The following is a 19,017-nucleotide window of genomic DNA, read 5'->3' on the forward strand; positions in this document are numbered from 1 at the left end:
GTCATTCATTTTTCCTTTTCTTTTTGATTGTTTGTTTTTCAGACCCAAGTCAGAACTCCATCACAGGAGAACACAGCCAGCTGCTAGGTACAGTATTGCTGAGGGGACCAGCTTCTCTCTGTGGTCCTCCCTGCCTATACTAACCTGGACATTTGAGACCTTGTGAATTGAGTTCCCTCACTAAATCTCTTTTTTTCTTTCTTTCTTTCCTTTCTCACCATTTCCAACTTTTTTCCACCTTTCATAGCCATCATTTTGTAAGGGCTTTTGAAGATCATCCTGCAACTTGGTTGTTAAGGCTCAGTTTGCCTATATTTAGAAAACCTGTTTGTTAGTGATCTTTTCCCAGAGTCTATAGTTAGAAAGAAAATTGTGGGAGTTAGAACCCCTTTGTTCCAATACAATCCTAAAAGAAGTTATTGTTGGTTGTACCGAATAGAATGGGGAGAAGACAGGTACTGCACAATATCCTGAACTTTGCCTCTGCCTTACTCTGTGACTATTTGGTGGGTGTTTTATTGTTGTTAGGTACTTTCATTTTAATATTTCAAAGTGTTTTATAAATAACATTATCCTAAGCAACTCTTAGCTATTTATGTTTCCCATTCTATTCCAAGCAGAATGTCATGTTAAATTAATTTTCTCATCATTCCTTTGTATTAAAGAATAATTTCTGAAACTGGGAGAAAATTAGCAGGATTCCAGAACTGGTACCTTTTTGGGGATTCACAGAGAAAGGTTGGAATTTGGGGTGGGGAATCTGCATCCTCAAGACCACATGTGGCCCTCTAGGTCCTTGGGTGCGGCCTTTTGACTGAGTCCAAGTTTTACCAAACAAATTCTTTTATTTAGGGGCTTTGTTTTGTGAAGTTTAGATTCAGTCAAAGGGCCTCACTTGAGGATCTAGATGGCCATATGTGGCCTCAAGGCCACAGGTTCCCACCCCTGGACATACAGAAAGTGTGCAAAGTGGAGGACATAGCTGATATATCCCTTACTTCAATTAAAAAGCCTTAGAATTTGATGTAAAAACTAAGATGATGCCTATTTCTCTTTTCATTCAGGGAACACATTGCTGAGTAAATGTATATGTCATACAAAATAGTTTAAACATATCTCTGGACTTTAGAAGGTTGGCACCACCTCCCTTCCTAGCACTGAATTAAAAGGCAGAAGACCTGAATTTTGATCCTGGCTCTACTATTTATTAGTCATTTAACTTTAGTCTCTTCTCTCAGAGCTTCAGTTACCTGTCTTTAAAATGGGGATAATGCTGGCTTGCCCTGTCTATCCCCCAGGGTATTTCTAAGGATCAAAGGAGATAATAGATTCCCACTGTTTTGAAAACTGTAAAACTCCACATATAAGTATGGTGGTATCTCTGGGGCAATGTTTCTTGAATGGTGTTCTTTTACAAAATTTTAATTTTGGAAATAGTTTCAGTTTAAATAAATCTTTTCTGTCCTCTCAACTCTGCCCCCCACCATTGGAAAAAAAAAAAGAAGAAGAAAAACAAAATCCTTGTTTCAAATACAGTCAAACAAAACAAATTCCCACATTGGGCATGTCCGAAAATATTTCTCCTTTTACATATTGAGTCCATCACCTCTCTTTCAGGAAATGGGTAGCATACATCATCATCACCCCTGCTCTCTAAAATTGTAGTTGATCATTGCATTGCATTTATTGTATAAATTGTTCTAGTTCTGCTCACTTCAGCTTCTATCAGTTTATGCAAGTCTTCCCAGATTTTCCTGAAACTATCCCTTTTCCTCATTTTTATGACATAATAGTATTTCATTACATTCATGTACCATAACTCGTTCAGTTGCTCTCCAATTGTTGATCACCCCTTCAGTTTGCAGTTCTTTGTCACTAATGAAAAAGGTGCCATACATATTATTTTTTTTATTTTTAGGCAATTGTGGTTAAGTGACTTGCCCGGGGTCCCACAGCTAGTAAGTATCCAGTGTCTGGTCTGAGGCCGGCTTTGAACTCAGGTCCTCCCGACTTCATGGCCGGTGCTCTATCTGCTGCGCCACCTAAGGTGCCCCCCATACATATTTTTGTAAGCATGAGTCCTTTTCCTATTTCTTTGATGTCTTTGGGATATTGCCTAGTAGTGGATATCTGAGTCAAGGAATGTACAGTTTAGTAATTTTTTGAGTGTAGTTCCAAATTGCTTTCCAAAATGACTGGACCAGTTCAGAGGTCCACGAATAGTATATTTATGTGCCTTTTTCCACAAACCCTCCAACATTTGTAATTTTCTTTTTTCATCAACTTTGCCAATCTGTTTCATGGAACCTCAGAGTTTGCTTTAGTTTTTCCATTTCTCTGATTATTAGTTATTTGGAGTATTTTTTCCATATGGCTATTGATGGCTTGTATTTCTTCCTTTGAAAAGTAAAAGTTCAAATCCATTGACACTTTATCAACTGGGAAATGACCTTTATGATACTTGTCATATATCTATTTGAAACTTACCTCAGTACATAATATGAGCTTTTCTTCTAAACCTAGTATCTGCCAAACTGCTTTCCAGTTTTCTAAGCAATTTTTGTCAGATAGTGAGTCTTTAACCCAGTAGCTGAAGTCTTTGAGTTTATTGAATACTAGCTTTGTTTTCTTTTGTATGTTGTATATTTAATACATTCCACTGGTGACCTCAAATTCTTAACCTGTATCAAGTTGTTCTGCTGATTTCTGCATTATAGTATTACATCCAGTATTAATAAACATCCTTTCTTCCTGATTTTTTTTTCATTATTTCCCTTGACATTCTTGCCCTGCAGCAATTCCCAAATGGTGGTATTTAGAAACCTAATGTTCTTTATGATGGGTCAGGGGTTCTGTGAGAAAAGGTTAATTTTTACAGTATTTTTCTTCTAAAAAACTAAATATTAGTTAGCAAGCATTTATGTGCTAAGAACTATGTGTGTATATGTATATATATCAAAATACTTGTATGTTTCATTTTTTAATATAAAAATGGTTCTTTTTTCCCCCCGTGTTATTCTAAGATTTCTCCATACTTTACAAGCTGGACATCATGTTGCCTCTATCTCAGGAACATCAATCTGTTAAAGGCTTTTCAAGGAATAGCTTAAATTAGTTTCCTAGTAAATATAAAATGAAGGCACAATGAAGAGGGGAAACAGGACTTGAATACTGCAGCTCCATAGGCTTGAGGAGTAAGCGCAATGCCCTATATACCACTGGTGCATGACATAAGATAAACTGCCGACAAACCATAGGGGTGTGTGGGTGTGGGTGTGCACCGTTCTCTGTTTCCTTAGTGCTGGACAAATGTACAGATGATACTGCCTTTTCTAGAAGACTAACCCCAGACATTAATTGCTTCTGGTTACTAGAGCTAATGTGGTGTGATTACTACTGTTTCCCTTTCCTCCTTGCTTTGGGAGCATTGCTTCAGCTATAGGACCATAATCCCTAAGAGAATAAGTTTTTAATGAACTGTGAAATCGGGGCAGCTAGATGGCTCAGTGGATAGAGCTCTGGCCTTGGAAGTTTGGAGGAACTGAGTTCAAATCCAGTCTCAGACATTTGACACTTACTAGCTGTGTGACCTTAAGTAAGTCACTTAACCCCAATTGCCTCACCAAAAAGCAAAAAAAAAAAACCCACTATGAAATCTAGGGGTAACAGGCTAAAGAAAAGTCAATGATAATTATTGTTATACTTTTCATTTATCCTAGTATTTTCTCCCTAAATGGGGCCTCAATAAGTGGCAGTACAAGTTTTTGTGTGTGTGTGTGCCTCTTTTTTTTATTAATTTATTTTGATTTATCAACAGTCACTTCCATAAGCTTTTGAGTTTTAAATTTTTCTCCCCCTCCCTCCCCAAGACAGCGCACAATCTGATATAGGCTATACGTATATATTACTCTTAAACATATTTTCACATTAGTGATGTTGTAAAGAAGAATTAGAACCAATAGGAGGAACCACCAGAAAGAGGAAACAAAACAAAACAGAAGAAAAAAATAGCAAATAATATGCTTAGATCTGCATTCAAATTCCATAGTTCTTTCTTTGGATGTGGATAGTATTTTCCATCATGAGGCCTTTGGAGGTGCCTTAGATCCTTGCATTGCTGAGAAGGGCTAAGTCTATCAACGTTAGTCTTCACACAACGTGGCTGTTACTGTGTACGACGTTCTCTTGGTTCTGCTCACTTCACTCAGCATCAGCCTGTACAAGTCTTAACACGTTTTTCTGAAGTCCACCTGCTCATCATTGCTTATAGCACAGTAGTATTCCATTACATTCATATACCACAACTTGTTCAACCATTCCCCAATTGATGGACATCCCCTCAATTTCCAATTCTTGGCCACCACAAAAAAGAGCTGCTATAAATATTTTTGTACATGTGGGTTGGCGGTACAGGTCTTGATAGCTGTCTGTGATGTTACTATTTGGGGGTAATTTAGCCCTGTTAGATGAAGAACTAATTCATTTGTTAAACATCACATGTTGAATTGTATTTATAATAGTTCCTTTTATTCCTTCTATTTTTTTTTTTACAGCAAGGTACAGTCTTTTCCCTGTAACTGTTGTTTCCACTAGGACTCACCATGCCTCTTCCACAAGTCCCAAGGATGGGCTTAGGGAAAACTCAAAAGATGGAAGAGTAAAGCTGCCAGCATGATCATATACAGAAGTATGTAGCAAGCGCAGTGAGGTTTCAAAAGGAGGAATTTACAGTTTGAAGCTGATTATGGTTAAGATCAGTTTAAGAAACATTTCCTAGCCAGCCAACTCTATACCAAAACAGGTAAAAGTACGAGCTAAGTGATTCTGAGCCACGATGATTGCTGAGGACTGGCAAATGGGACTTAAAGGAACATTTCTAAAATTGTTACTTTAGATAATGGACTCAACAGTTTTTCCTGTTTAATGTAATACGTAACATTAGCTGGGTAAGGAAGGAAGATAAAACGATAAAATGGAGTTGCCATATGTTTCTCCTTCTAGAGATACAGACCATTTTTTTTAACCACTTCCTGTTATCTTTCTATACCTAAGATAGATATTTTTAGATGGGCTGCCATTAAAATCCTAGTATTCTGGAGCTAGAAGGGCCTCTAGAGGCCATCCAGGACAACCCTCTTATTTTACAGATGATGAGCTGAGGCCCAGAGAAGTCATGTGAATTGCTTAAGATCAAATAGTAAATAAGGTCTGAATGTAGGTACTTTGCCTTCAAATCCAGTGCTCTTTCTGTTCTACGATGCTGCTTCTGTTTAACTCTTTGTCCATCAGTGATTGAGCAAGACTTTAAATAAATTAGAGAGCTGTTTACATTCCATAAAGGCCACTTTCTGTTTTTCTTTAGAGATATGGTAGAAAATAAGGTTTGGGTTCATTTGAAATTGTCCACATACTCCATCAACTAAAGAGTTGAGCCATTGTTTTTTTTTTCTTTTGCTAGGCAATTGGGGTTAAGTGACTTGCCCAGGGTCATACAGCTAGTGAGTATCATATGTCTGAGGTCAGACTTGAACTCAGGTCCTCCTGACTCCAGGGCCAGTGCTGTATTCACTGCGCCACCTTGCTGCCCCATGCCATTGTATTTCAATTGACTTAATGGGAACATGTTTTTTTGTTGGAGAGGTGAAGGGAATGGTAGCCTTATGACAATATAAAATTGCTTGCAATGAAACAAGCCTTTGAAAAATTGTATCAAAGAGAAAGCAACACTTCCATTTAAATTATGCATAATAAGTTACAAAATAAAAAGACAAAATTGAAAATAGGAAGTATGATGATTGCTTGGGCAGGGGAAGGGCAGGTGCTACTTCAAGATGTAGGAGAAAAAAGTCTTAGGATTATTTACAGAACCCTTGGCTGTCTCCTTATAGCTCTATGTAATCTATATTCTGCCTATATTTTGTGTTGATATAAATATATATGTATATATATATACATGTATGTATACCTATATCTGTCTATCTGTATCTGTAGAGAGATGTCTACATATAGATATCTGTGTGTCAGTCGAGAGATCTAGATGTAGATCTCTCTCAATAGATAGATATACACACACACAGGCATACTGTGGAGATATTGTGGGTTTGGTTCCAGATCACTGAAATAAAGTGAATATTACAATAAAATGAATCACACAAATTTTTTGGTGTCCCAGTACATATAAAAGTTATGTTTACACTATACTGTAATCAATTAAGTGTATAACAGTATTCTGTCTGAAATAATTTACATACATTAATTTTAAAATGCATTATTGCTAAAAAAAAAATGCTAACCATCATCTGAGCCTTCAGTGAGTCATAATCTTTTTGCTGGTAGAAGGTCTTGCTTCCATATTGATGGCAGCAGACTGATCAGGGTGGTAGTTGCTGAAGGCTGAGGTGGCTAGGGCAGACAGGAATGAAATTTGCCACATCAATTGACTTTTCCTTTCACTTGAACACTTTGAGGTCATTGTAGCTTTAATGATTGGCCTGATTTCAATATTGTTGTGTCTCAGGAAATAGAGAGGCCTGAGGAGATGGAGAGAGACAGGAGAATGGCCTGTCAGTGGAGCAGTCAGAACACACACAACATTTATCAATTAAGTTGCCATCTTATATGGATGCGGTTCATGGCACCCCAAAACAATTACAATAGTAATATCAAAGATCACTTATCACAGGTCACCATAATATATATAATAATAATGAAAAATTTGAAGTATTGTAAGAATTACCAAAATGTGACAGAGACATGATGTGAGCACATACTGTTGGAAAAATGGTGCCGGTAGACTTACGCAATGCAGGGTTGCCACAAACCCTTCAATTTGTAAAAAATGCAATATTTGTGAAGCACAATAAAGTGAAACACATTAAGACAAGGTATGACTGTGTATCTACAGAGATAGATAAATAGATATAATGATAGATAGATAAACAGGGTAAGGGAGAAGATAAGTTTCTGTCTGCAGCAATTTCGGTAAAATGCTACTGCCTCCACCTCCTTCTGTGGCTGGTCTTAGACATTAGACAAGCCTCTTAAAAACTTCCTTTGCTACTTCCATGTTCTAGCTTTAAAATGGAAAGACAAATATTTGTAAGTTACTATATGACCAATTTGGCCAGATCAGATCTGCTGTACCCCTATATAATGAGAAATATTTACATTTTAAAAATAACAAACTCTAACAGAAGAATAATACTAATTTTTTGTACTGTCTCTTTTCTGTTTTTGTCCTTAAAGTTTTGTTGTTCCTCCAGTCTGTCAGTATATCGTGTCATGTTCTTTTATTCTTTCTTTGCTTCCTATCACTTCATATACATCTTTCTATTTTTCTTTATATTCTTCATATTTGTCATTTTTAATGGTGTAATGGTATGCCGTAAGAATAATATACCACCTCAGAGGGGTTTTTTTCTAAAGGGACTTCCCTATCATGTCTCATATTCTTTTTAGTGTATTTGAAATTAGAGGGATACTATGGATTGTAGAAAGGATACAGGGTTTGGAATCAGAAGACCTCAGTTCAGATCCTGGTTCTGCTGTGTGCCCTTGGGTCAGTGGTTTAATCTCTCTGAATCTCAGTTACTTCATGTGTAAAGTACAGAGGGGTGGACTTTAAAGTCCCTTCTGGTTCATAATCTAACTGTATGCTTATTTCTAGTTAGGAAAAAAAAAGTGGAAAAGAAAATAAATGAGAGAGACAAAATACCAGAAGAGTGAAAAGAGATGCAGAATGAAATAGTTTCCAGAGTATATCTATTCTAATTTATTTTAATGTATACCAAATTTTTCATAACAGTGAGATAACACTTGCTGTGGTAGAAAAGTCAAGTCAACAAGACAATCCCTGCTCTCAAGGAGCTCACAGTCTAATGAGGGAGACAACATACAAATAACTATGTACAAAAAAAAATTATATGCAGGATAAATTGAGGATAATCAGCAAAGGGAAGGCACTAAATTACAGGGGATCAAAAAGGGCTTCTTATAAAAACAGTATTTTAGCTAGGATTTGAAGGAAGCCAGGGAATCCAGGAGGTGGAGATGAGAAGGGAGAGACTCCCAAGCATGGGGGATTGTCAGTGGAAATGCCCAGAGTTGGGAGATGGAGGATCTTGTTCAAGGAACAGCAAGAGTGCCAGTGTCACTGTATCACAGAGTATTTGTAAGGGAAGAAGGTGTAAAAAGTGTGGAAAGATAAGAGGGGCCAGGTTATGAAGGACTTTAAAAGCCAAACAGAGGATTTTACATTGATCTTGGAGGTGATAGGGAGCCACTAGAGTTTATTGAATTGGTGAGTGACATGGTTGGATTCCTCTCTGTAAAACTTATTGTCTGATACTGCTTTTCATCTGTAAAATGTAAATAACATTTTCATTTCCTACCTCATAAGATAGTTGTGAGGAAATTAATTGTAAACTATAAAAAAAATTATAACCTACTTTTTTTATAACCTACATTTATTATAGGATCATAGATTTAGAGCTTTGAGAGACTTCAGAATCCAATTCCCTTGCTTAAAAGAGGAGGAAATGGGTCCAGATAGAACAGGAGTACAAGTGTTATGACATCCATGGTTTACAGATGAGGAAAGGAGGTGAGAAGTAATTTGCCAATGGTCACAATATCAAAACTGCACTTACCCTCAGGTCTCTTATACGTTAGTACTCTTTCTATTTTATATAAATAAACATTTCATATATTTATATTAATATATAAATTATATGGAAAATATAAATCCATATATGAAAATATACTTCATACATGTATACACATATGTCCATATTATTTTAGTATGCATATAGCACTATAGATATGTCAGCTTGACTCTGTGAGGGAGCCTGATTCTAAGAGTGTCATATTTATATGAAGTCTATAATATGTACGTATACATTATATATACACACATACGTATTTGCAAATACATTTATACAAATAGCACTGATTTCAGATAACTTCTCCATATTTGCTTTTTAAATCAGGTTAGGAATATCCTCCTGATTCCTTTTGGAAACGTATTCTTGAACGCCTCCCCTACTGCTACTCCAAGCCTGCTTCACTTGCTTATCTTTTTGCCTAACCTAGGCATGTCATTGCAGAGATGTGCTGGTAAATGTTTAACAACCAGTCCTCCAAAAAGAGGAGGGAAAAAACCGTATGCGCAGCACTCTAATCTTTAATCTGAATCATTAATATTCTCTCCATCATTAGGCAGTTTCTCTGGCTATTCTCCAAGCCTGGAATGCTCTCTTTCCTTGTCGCTGCCTACTGTGTATACCAGGCACTGTGCTAATCCCTGGGCATACAAAGAAAGACTAGCGATAGTCCCTGCCCTTAAGGATTTTACAATCTAATGGGGAAGACAACAAGCAAACAAATATGTACATAATTATGGGATTAATAGGGGGAAAATAACAGAGGCAAGGTACTAGAATTAAGAGAGATTGGGAAAGGCTTCCCAATTCTAGTTAGGACTTGAAGGAAGTCAGGGAAGCTAAGAGCTAGAGATGAGGAGAAAGAACATTCCAAGCATAGGAAACAGCCAGAGAAAATATTCAGAGCCAAGAGATGGAGTGTCTTGTTCATGGAATAGCTAGGAGGCCAGTTTCACCAGTTCGAAGAGTATTGGCAGGGAATGAAGAATACTAGAATGGTAAGGGGTAGGGCTAGGTTGTGAAGAGATTTGAATGCCAAACAAAGCATTTGTATGTAATCCTGGAGGTAATAAGGAGCCACTAGAGTTTATTGAGTAGGTAGGTGTCATGATCAACTTGAATTTTAAGAAAATCATTTTGGTGGCTAAATAGAAGATAGATTGGAATGGAGAGAGAGACAGGCAGACAGACCACTAGCAGGTTATTGCAATAGTCCAGGCATGAGGTAATGAGGGGCCAGCATTAGAGTGATGGCAATTTCAGAGGACAGAAGGGGGCTTATTCAAGAGAAGGTGAAGTTGATGGACGTTGGCAATAGCTTGGATGTGGAGGGTAAAAGATAGTGAGGGGTCCAGGATGACTCCTAGTTCACCTATGAGCCTGGGAGACTGAGAGGATGATGGTACTCTTAAAAGTAATAGGGAAGTTTGGAAGGGGGAGAGGGTTTAGGGGAAGGATGAGTTCTTTTTTGGACATGTTGAGTTTAAGATGTCTCCTGGAATCCAGTTTGAGATGTCTGAAAGGCATTTGGAGTTGTGAGACTGGAGAATAGCAGAAATGTTAGGACTAGATAGGTAGATTTGAGAATCATCAGCATAGGGATGAGAATTAAATCCATGGGAGCTGATAAGATCACCAAGTGAAGTAGTATGGAGGAAGAAAAGAAGAGAGCCTAGGATAGAACCCTTTGGAGTGTGACCTGAATGAGGAATCGGCAAAGGAGACAGAGAAGGAGAGGTCAGATATGTAGGAAGACAACCAAAAGAGTAATTTCTCTAAAACCTAGAGAGAAGAGAGTATCAAGGGTGCAGAAAGTTCAAAGAATATGAAGGCTGAGAAAAGGCCATTGGATTCAGCACTTAGTTGATCACTGGTAACTTAGGAGAGAGCAGTTTTGGTGGAATGATGAAGCCAGATTGAAAGGGTTAAGAAGAGAGTGAGGGGAGAGGAAGTGGAGGCATCAATTGTAGATGTGCTTTTCAAGTTTTGTCACAAAGGGAAGAAGAGATAGAGGATGATAGCAGGGATGGAAGGATCAAGGGAGGGGTTTTCTTCCAATTTTTTTTTAACATTTTTATTTAAAATTTTGAGTTCCAAATTTTATCCTTCCCTTTCTCTTCTCCCCTCCCCCACCCCTGAGATGGTAAGCAATCAATATAGGTTATACATGTGCAATTATGTAAAAAATTCCATATTAATCATTTTGTACAAGAGGACTCAAAAAAAATAAAAGGAAGAAAGTGAAAAATAGTATGCTTCAGTCTCTATTCAATCAATATCAGTTCTTTCTCTAGAGATGGGTAGTATGCTTCATCATTAGTCCTTTGGGTTTGTATTCAATCGTTGTATTGTTGAGAATAGCTAAGTCGCTCACAGTTCTTCATCGAACAATATTGCTTTTACTGTGTACAATATATACGTTCCCTGGTTCTGTTCACCTCACTATGCATCAGTTCAAGTAAGTCTTTCCAGATTTTTCTGAAACCATCCTACTTGTCATTTCTTATAGCACAATAATATTCCATCACAATCCTATACCACAGGTTGTTTAGCCATTTCCCCAATTGATAAGCATCCTCTCAATTTCCAATTCTTAGCCACCGTAAAGAGAGCTGCTATAAATATTTTTGTACAAATAGGTCCTTTTCCCTTTTTTTTATGTCTTTGCGATATAGATCTAGCAGTGGTATTGCTGTATCAAAAGGTTTGCACAGTTCTATAGCCCTTTAGGCATAGTTCCAGATTGTTCTCTAGAATGGATCAGTTCACAACTCCACCAGCAGTGCATTAGTGTCCCAGTTTTCCACATCTCTTCCAACATCTCACATTTTCCTTTTTTTTTTCATATTAGCCACCCTGATAGGTGTGAGGTGGTATCTCAGAGTTGTTTTAATTTGCATTTCTCTGATCAGTAGTGATTTAGAGCATTTTTCTATATGACTATAGATAGCTTTGACTTCTTTGTCTGAAAACTGCAAGGGAGGGTTTTTTGAAGATGTTGGAGACGTAGAGTATGTTTATAGGCAATAGGGAAGCAGCCAGTAGACAGAGAGATTGAAGATAAGTGAGCATGGTTATTTAAAAGGGGACAATCTGTTGAAGGAAATAGGATAGAATGGGACAATAGGACATAGCTTCATGGAAGTGAAAAATTAAAGGGGAAGTTGCTTTAGGTGAGAAGTATAGTTATAAATATTAAAGAAGGGCAAAATTGAGATGTTTTAACTTTATCCTGCAGGCAAAAATTTTAGAAAGTTGTTGAAAACTGGGAACTGGTAATGTGGGTTACCTTGAACAGAGCTGTCAGCCTAACCCTAGGACTGAATTTCTTCCATAGCTCAGTGGCAAAATGTACATAACATTTTATCATCTAAGGAGGTAGTAGTTCATTTAAAGTCAGTGTGCCATTGGTACAAAACTCCAAACAGACTGGCATTTAAGCTGGCTATGTGAGAAAATCTCCCATTTCAATGTGGAATAAAAAGAATATGGGGAAAAACCTCAGAGCAACGGGAAAGAACGTGGGCTTGGCATCAGGAAATACGCCTGATACTTAACTAGCTGTGTCACTATGGACAGATCCCTTTAAGGCTCAGTAGCATCCTCAGCAAAATTGGGGGAAATATCTAATTGTACCATCCAGAGCTATTTTAAGGATCAAATGAGATAATATTTGTATAGTGTGTTGCTGTTGTAAACAGACTCTTAGGCCCCTTTGAAGCCTAGTATGTGTTGTTCTGCATGGATTTGTTATGTGAAGTCCTGGGGGTATCACAATTTTTTTTTAAAGGATATAGCCTGGGATTATTTTTTTAAAAAAATTTGTTGTTAAGTGACTTAGATCTGAGAAAAAAGATTTTTGCCCACTAGTAGTAGTAATAGGGTAAAGTTACCCATAGCTAACACAGTGCCTCACATATCCCATTGTAGGGATCAGCAAAAGCTTGATGATTAAGGATGACATAGAGCAAACAGTGTGATGTGTGGAAAGAGCCAGATCAGGGGATTTGGATTCTAATCTCACTGCAACACTTACTAGTTGTGTGACCATGAACAAAACCCTTAACTTCTCTGGGCCTCAGTTTTCTCATCTGCAGTGGAGACAGGTGAATGCTCAGCCTGTAATCAAGAAGATCTGAGTTCAAATGCGATCTCAGATACTTCCTAGCTGTGTGACCTTGGACAAGTCACTTAAAACTCTGTCTCAACTGTAAGATGGGAATATTAATAGCACTTACCTCAAAGGGTTGTTGTGAGGCTCAAATGAAATTTTTATAAAAGCACTTAGCACAGTGCCTGGCACATAGTAGGCACTATGTAATACTTATTCCCTTTCTTCATTTTCCCTTCCAGAATGGGGATAATACTTGAATTAGCAAACTTGTAGGACTATTGTGAAGAAAGTACATAGTAAACCTTAAAGCACTGTGTAAATGTGGGGTAGTGGTTGTTATTACTTGTGCAGGTGACTGGATGATGGGTCTCTGAGGTTTGTTTCATTGTCTGAGGGTCTTCCAAACAGCTTCGTGAAGAATCACTGGAATGACTTATGTTCAGTGCTTCCCGGATTCTTATGTACTATTCTTATGTACTACTATTCAAGGGAAAATCCTATTCTCTGATCTTTGGCATCTCTAAATAAGAACTTGCTCACTACTATTTCTTATTAAGAAATAAGTTTTATTTGTCACAGCAGGTGCACTGACTTGCCAGTGTATACCTGTGGCAATTGAATCCCACTAAGAAATTCATTGGGGTTTTTTTTCACCTTTTTTTTTTCTTTAAAACAGATGATGGGCATAAGAAAGCTCGAAATGCTTATCTCAACAACTCCAATTTTGAAGAGGGGGATGAATATTTTGACAGAAACCTGGCACTCTTTGAGGTAATACTTGAGAGAAAACTAGAGATAGAAACTGCTGTGCAGTGAGTTATGGAGTTTCTATGAGAATACTGGCAAGAATTCTCTAGTATTTTCTATCACGTTAGTTGGCAATAAACAATGACAGTTACATGACAGTGATATGAATTTTAATTCATCATTATAGCTAATAACTTAATAAATCATATAGTCTAACTTAAAATGAGTGGTTGACTTAGCCAAATTTCTACTTGAAGATTAAAAAAAAAATCCAGAAATCTCAGGTGTGACTCTTATGACAATGTGTTTTTGTGGGAGTGGGGTCAATAACTGAGATTTCATCAATACATAGAACTCTGAGTATGAAAACTTCTTTCACCTGATCTCATAAATCAGCCATTTCTCTTTAATTTACAATCTTAGGGGACTGCCTGGGTCACTGAGAGTTTAAGTGACTTGCCAATGGTTATATAACCACTTTCTGTCAGAAGTAGGACATGAACACAGGTCTTCCTGACTCAGAGGCCAGCCCTCTGTACCATGCCACCTCTCCTCCTGTATACAAAGCAACACAATTTGTGTCAATTTGAAAACCTGCTTCAGGAACATCAGAAAAAGATCACCATAGAAAGTAAGAGTAATGCTGATAATTCTAATCTAGTCGTCTATCTATTTCCGAACAAAGACAACAGAGCTCATTCTGAAAAGCTCTGTAGAGCTCTGGCCTAGATATCAATCCAGCACTGTCTTTGGCTGATTTTGAGCCAGTGATAATTGCTGTTTCAGTGCTGCTTTCTGTAAAGGGCCATCTTCTCTCAGCCACCTTCAGGAGATGAGTAGGGTTTTAAGAAAAGCAAAATCAACCAAAAAAACCTCTTTATAGACCTAATCTCTTAAAGTGGTGGATAGGTCTGATCTGATTTCCAGGAACATTAGCAACCTAAAAACGATGCCATAGTCAACAGTCATATTTTCAGTGTTCTTACTAGGCCATAATCTTTCATTGATGTCTAACATGATTTTCCAAGCTGTAGGCTAAGTTGAAAGGCCATCATAAAATGCATTTGATCTAGTCTTCTTTTAAAAAGATGGTACTTACATTTATATTCTTTGATTTAAATTTGTGGTCCTCTGCCTGTTGAAGAAGGAAGAAGTAAACTTTTTGGAATAATCAATCTATAAAGTATTTTCTTAATTTATCGTTTTCTAGGCCTTGTGTTACTCTGCTATTCACTTAGATGCTCATCACTATTCCTAATTACATATTTCCTCCCTTTCCTTCACTTGGTAGGAAGAGATGGACACTAGGCCAAAAGTGTCTTCACTGCTTAGCCGCATGGCTAATTATACTAATTTGACACAAGGAGCAAAGGAGCATGAAGAAGCAGAGAATATTGCAGAAGGGAAAAAGAAGCCCTCCAAGGTGAGGCCCCAGGATGTAACAAGGGTATAAAAGAAACCTTGCTTATAGGAAAGGGAGAGAATATCAGGATAGTACAAGAGAAGAAATCTTACGTCCTCTGGTTTGTTAGATTATACCATCTGTCTTTGACTTTTAAAAAACCAATGATCAGTTTCACTTAAGATAAGAATGTGGAAAACACGTAAACTTACGTTGTTGTTCAACTCTCTGAAGACAGGAAGTGCCTCCAAACCTTCATGTTATTGACTGCTTTTGAGGATTTCTTGCCAAATACTAATGGAGATTAAGTAGTGCTAAGGGAAAGAGCCCTTCTACCTGAGTCATTATTCCATTATCACATGGAGATGATCTCTGTTTGGAGAGGAACTGCATAGCTCTGAGAAGCAGGCGATGTGAAATTATAGAGGACCCATCGATAAAGCTTATAGATTTTTATTTGGGACCAAGTACCTATGTGTAATAAAAGGTAGGGTACCTTTCATCTGTAAGGTATGGATTTCACATATATATGTTTATGTATATTCTTCCCAGGAAACTCTTTATCCTATTATTTATGCTGTTGAAATTATGATGGTGGGTAAGGATCATGTATCTTGGGCATTAAAGGAGTAAGGGTACCTTCTCTCCTGAATAGACATTTAACATCTCTGTTTTTTCTTCTCTACATCTTTTCTTCCAGAGCCCCCAAATGGGTACTTTCATGGGTGTGTACCTCCCGTGTCTTCAGAATATTTTTGGAGTGATCCTCTTTCTTCGGCTCACATGGGTGGTGGGCACAGCTGGAGTTCTTCAGGCCTTTGCCATTGTCCTCATCTGCTGCTGCTGTGTAAGTCCCACATGGGCTTCTGGGACTCTTTGGGAATCTTGTGCTTCTGAAAGTCTATGTACATCAAGTATTAGACTCAAGATTCAATATTTGATTAATTGAATCGGATTTGACCATTTTTTCATTTTATTCTCCAAATAACACTTAAAGCAAAGAACATTGATCCTATACAGAAGGGCACATTCTGATACCAAAATCAAGTGTAATGTCAAATATTTATTGAGCACCTACTGTATAATACACTGTTCTAGGAATTTCAAAGGGAAAAATTTGCAGGAAAATAGAGAGTGCCATCAATGAGGACAGAAATGCAATCTTATTCACTTTCATGTTCCTTGGTGCTTAGCACAAGATTTTGCGTGCAATATATATTGAGCAAATATTTGTGAAGTTAAGTTGAATGTGGACCCCATTCATAAAGAACTTGCAGTCAAAAGAATTATGGCTTTTTGTTTCTCAAAAGGTCTAATGTAGCAACAGGAAATACAGTTTTTTATATAGAAATTGGCTAAGAGACCCACTTTCCTTTAAACTAGTATCACTCCCTGATTCTAAGGATCAGAAACCAGCTGAGAATATAGTCTAAGTGAAGCAATTTGGGGGGAAAATGTTCTTATGTATTAAAGATCCAGGGATGGTTAAATCTTTGGCTTCTGTGCAAAGCAAATTCTAATGTGGGCAGATAAAGATAATTTTATTTTGTTTCCTAAGTCTGAACTTGTGATCCCCAGCCACCATTGCTAGTTTCACTGGAAAGGGTTAATAACTACTAACCTTTTAAATGATGCTATTATTAGATCAAACCATTGTTGAAGTACCCTTTTCCATTCATTGTACTAAGTTGAGCACTAGATTAAAAAAGGAAGAACTTTTCAATTAATAGCAAATTGTAGATGTAAAACTTGGAGGCATAGAACATAGGATAATAGATATGGAGCCAAAAAAGCCTTTAGAGGTCCTCTGCTCCATCTGTCTCATTTTACAGATTAGGAACTTGTAAATGGTAGAGCCAATGTTAGAAACAAAAAGAGAAGTTTGCCTGGAAAAAAAAAGTGAATGAAAACACAGATTGCCTGTTGAGTTATTCCACCAATGCACAATATTAGATAGGAATAGATTAAACTGAATAACATTTGGGAAATTGTGTGGTGCTTCCACTGATCCCAAGTTAATCTCTGGCTGCAGAAACTAATATTTTTAACATTAGTATTCCCCTACTATAACTCATGGAATGTTATCATCTCTGAATAATCATAATTTCAGGTGACTCAAAGGTCAATAAAAAGACATCTGATGAATTTAAGTAAGCCAAAGAACATTGTCAACAATGACTTACTTTTAAGAAATGGATTAAAAGATATTTTCAAGGAAATGTGTGCCCAGAAAAGGAGATGGACAAGTTATAGCAAGAGTGGAAGCAGCACTATTACAGTATAAAGGACATACTCAGAGGACTTGAATTCATACTTTGTCTCTGCTGCTTACTTACCTGGATGACTGAGTCATGTCACTTTTAACTTAATCTGTTTCTTCATCTGTATATTGAGGGATTGGACTAGTTAATCTCCAAAGTAACTTTGAACTCTAAGTCTGTTGATAGTAAATAAATGATTATTGCACAAATATGTACAGAATCTTAGAAGGGAAGTTTCCCATGATCAATCTTCTGCCGCACCCTACCCCTTTTAGTCATGTCAGGTCCTGCCAATTTTATCTCCAAAATGTGTCCTGAATCTTCCTTTTTCTTCCCACAGTCTTGCCCTTACCCTGTTTAGACCCTCAGTACTTCTGGCCTGGACATTTTAATAGCTTCTAATTGATCTACTTACCTCTAAATTTCTCTCCTAATACATCCTGCATACTACTTCCAAAATAAAAGTTTCTTAGAGCACAGTTCTAGTAATATTACTTGTCTCAAAAAAAAATTTTCAGTTGCTTCTTATTTCCTAAGAAAGTACAAAGCTCTTAATTCTCCACAGGCTCATCCCAGTTATATGGTATACTTGTATGAGCATGAGCCTAGGAATCAGGAGAGCTGAGTTCTAGTCCTGATTTTCCACTGTCTATATGTATGGCCTTGGACAAATCACTTCAACTATTTGGGCTTTAGTTTTCTCATCTTCAAATTAATAGTTCTTATCTTTAAATTGGTATAGAATTAGGTGACAGAGAGTCTCCAAGGTCCTTTTCAGCTTTAACGTCTATGATCCTATCATTTCAAAAGTCATTTTCACCTCTAAAAGTCTGAGACCAACCTTCCCAGCTTTATTTACCATTACTCTTCTGTATGTAACATATCTTTCAGCCAAACGTGCCCCCTACTTTCCCTCTTCTCTACTTTTTGTTATGTTGTTCCCTCCTCCTGGAATGCTTATGCTTGTTGTCGTTTTATCCTGTTAAAATTTTGTCCATTCTTTAGGACCCACCTGCCTCAAATTTGACCATACTATTGCCTTCCCTGAGCCAGAAGTTTGTTTGTTTTTTTCCTTCTCTGAATCCCTTTCTCTGAACACTTTGTACCTCCCTTTAATGCATTTATCACATTATTATAGTTATTTAAATATCTCTCATCTTTACTATTAGAGTATAAAGTCACTGACGGCAGGTACCATGTTTTATTCTTTATCTCCTTCACAACACCTAGTTTAGTGCCTTGCAATCAGTCAATCAACATTTATTACCATATGCTTAGCATTACCATATGCTAAGCACTGTGACCAAGCTAAGCCCTTGTACATGATAAATACTTAATAAATGTCTTGTTAAATGAACATAGACAAGAATGAAGTATCCAAACATATAATGACATTGTAAGCCGATAACTACAAACAAAGGCAAAAATTAAGTGAGTTTTTTGTCTTTTATATTTGAAGAGAAAGTTTTCTCACAGGGAGTTCCCTATATCAATAAAATCACAGATTCAGTTTTGTTTTTTTTTTTTAAATTATCTTATGTATGTGTTATAGGACAGTGATTATGCTGTGAGGAAGGAAGAATGAATGAAAGGGACTGACTTTGGGCTGACCCTAGGAAGTGGATGATGAGGCCATGATCCCATCTCCACATTTTGTGACATACAAGACTTATCCTTTAATGGTGCCAGTACTCAGGGCTCTACAATTCAGGGAGCAGGAACCAGATTCCTTGGTTAACCTGCTGTGATTTGGAGTTGAAGCATAAGACTTGTGATTTTTATAGCAAAGAACTAAAATTGAATAGTGTGGGGTGCTTCTGAATAGCAGGCCCA

General features: G+C 37.2%; 1 protein-coding gene across 4 annotated transcripts in view; it reads left to right on the forward strand.

Moving 5' to 3' along the window:
* SLC12A6 (solute carrier family 12 member 6) overlaps nt 1-19,017 on the forward strand; it is a 91,892-nt gene that overhangs the window by 49,004 nt on the left and 23,871 nt on the right. For 3 of the 4 annotated variants that reach the window (XM_020996693.2, XM_020996765.2, XM_020996924.2), the window contains exons 2-5: nt 43-87; nt 13,451-13,545; nt 14,813-14,944; nt 15,624-15,770. In XM_020996693.2, coding sequence (XP_020852352.1) covers nt 43-87; nt 13,451-13,545; nt 14,813-14,944; nt 15,624-15,770 — 419 coding nt within the window. The remainder of the gene's footprint in view (nt 1-42; nt 88-13,450; nt 13,546-14,812; nt 14,945-15,623; nt 15,771-19,017) is intronic. The other variant, XM_020996836.2, reaches the window with a different exon arrangement.

The sequence above is a fragment of the Phascolarctos cinereus genome, unplaced genomic scaffold, assembly GCF_003287225.1.
Source record: "Phascolarctos cinereus isolate Bilbo 61053 unplaced genomic scaffold, phaCin_HiC Scaffold_3;HRSCAF=262, whole genome shotgun sequence".
In the NCBI taxonomy this organism is placed as follows: domain Eukaryota; kingdom Metazoa; phylum Chordata; class Mammalia; order Diprotodontia; family Phascolarctidae; genus Phascolarctos; species Phascolarctos cinereus.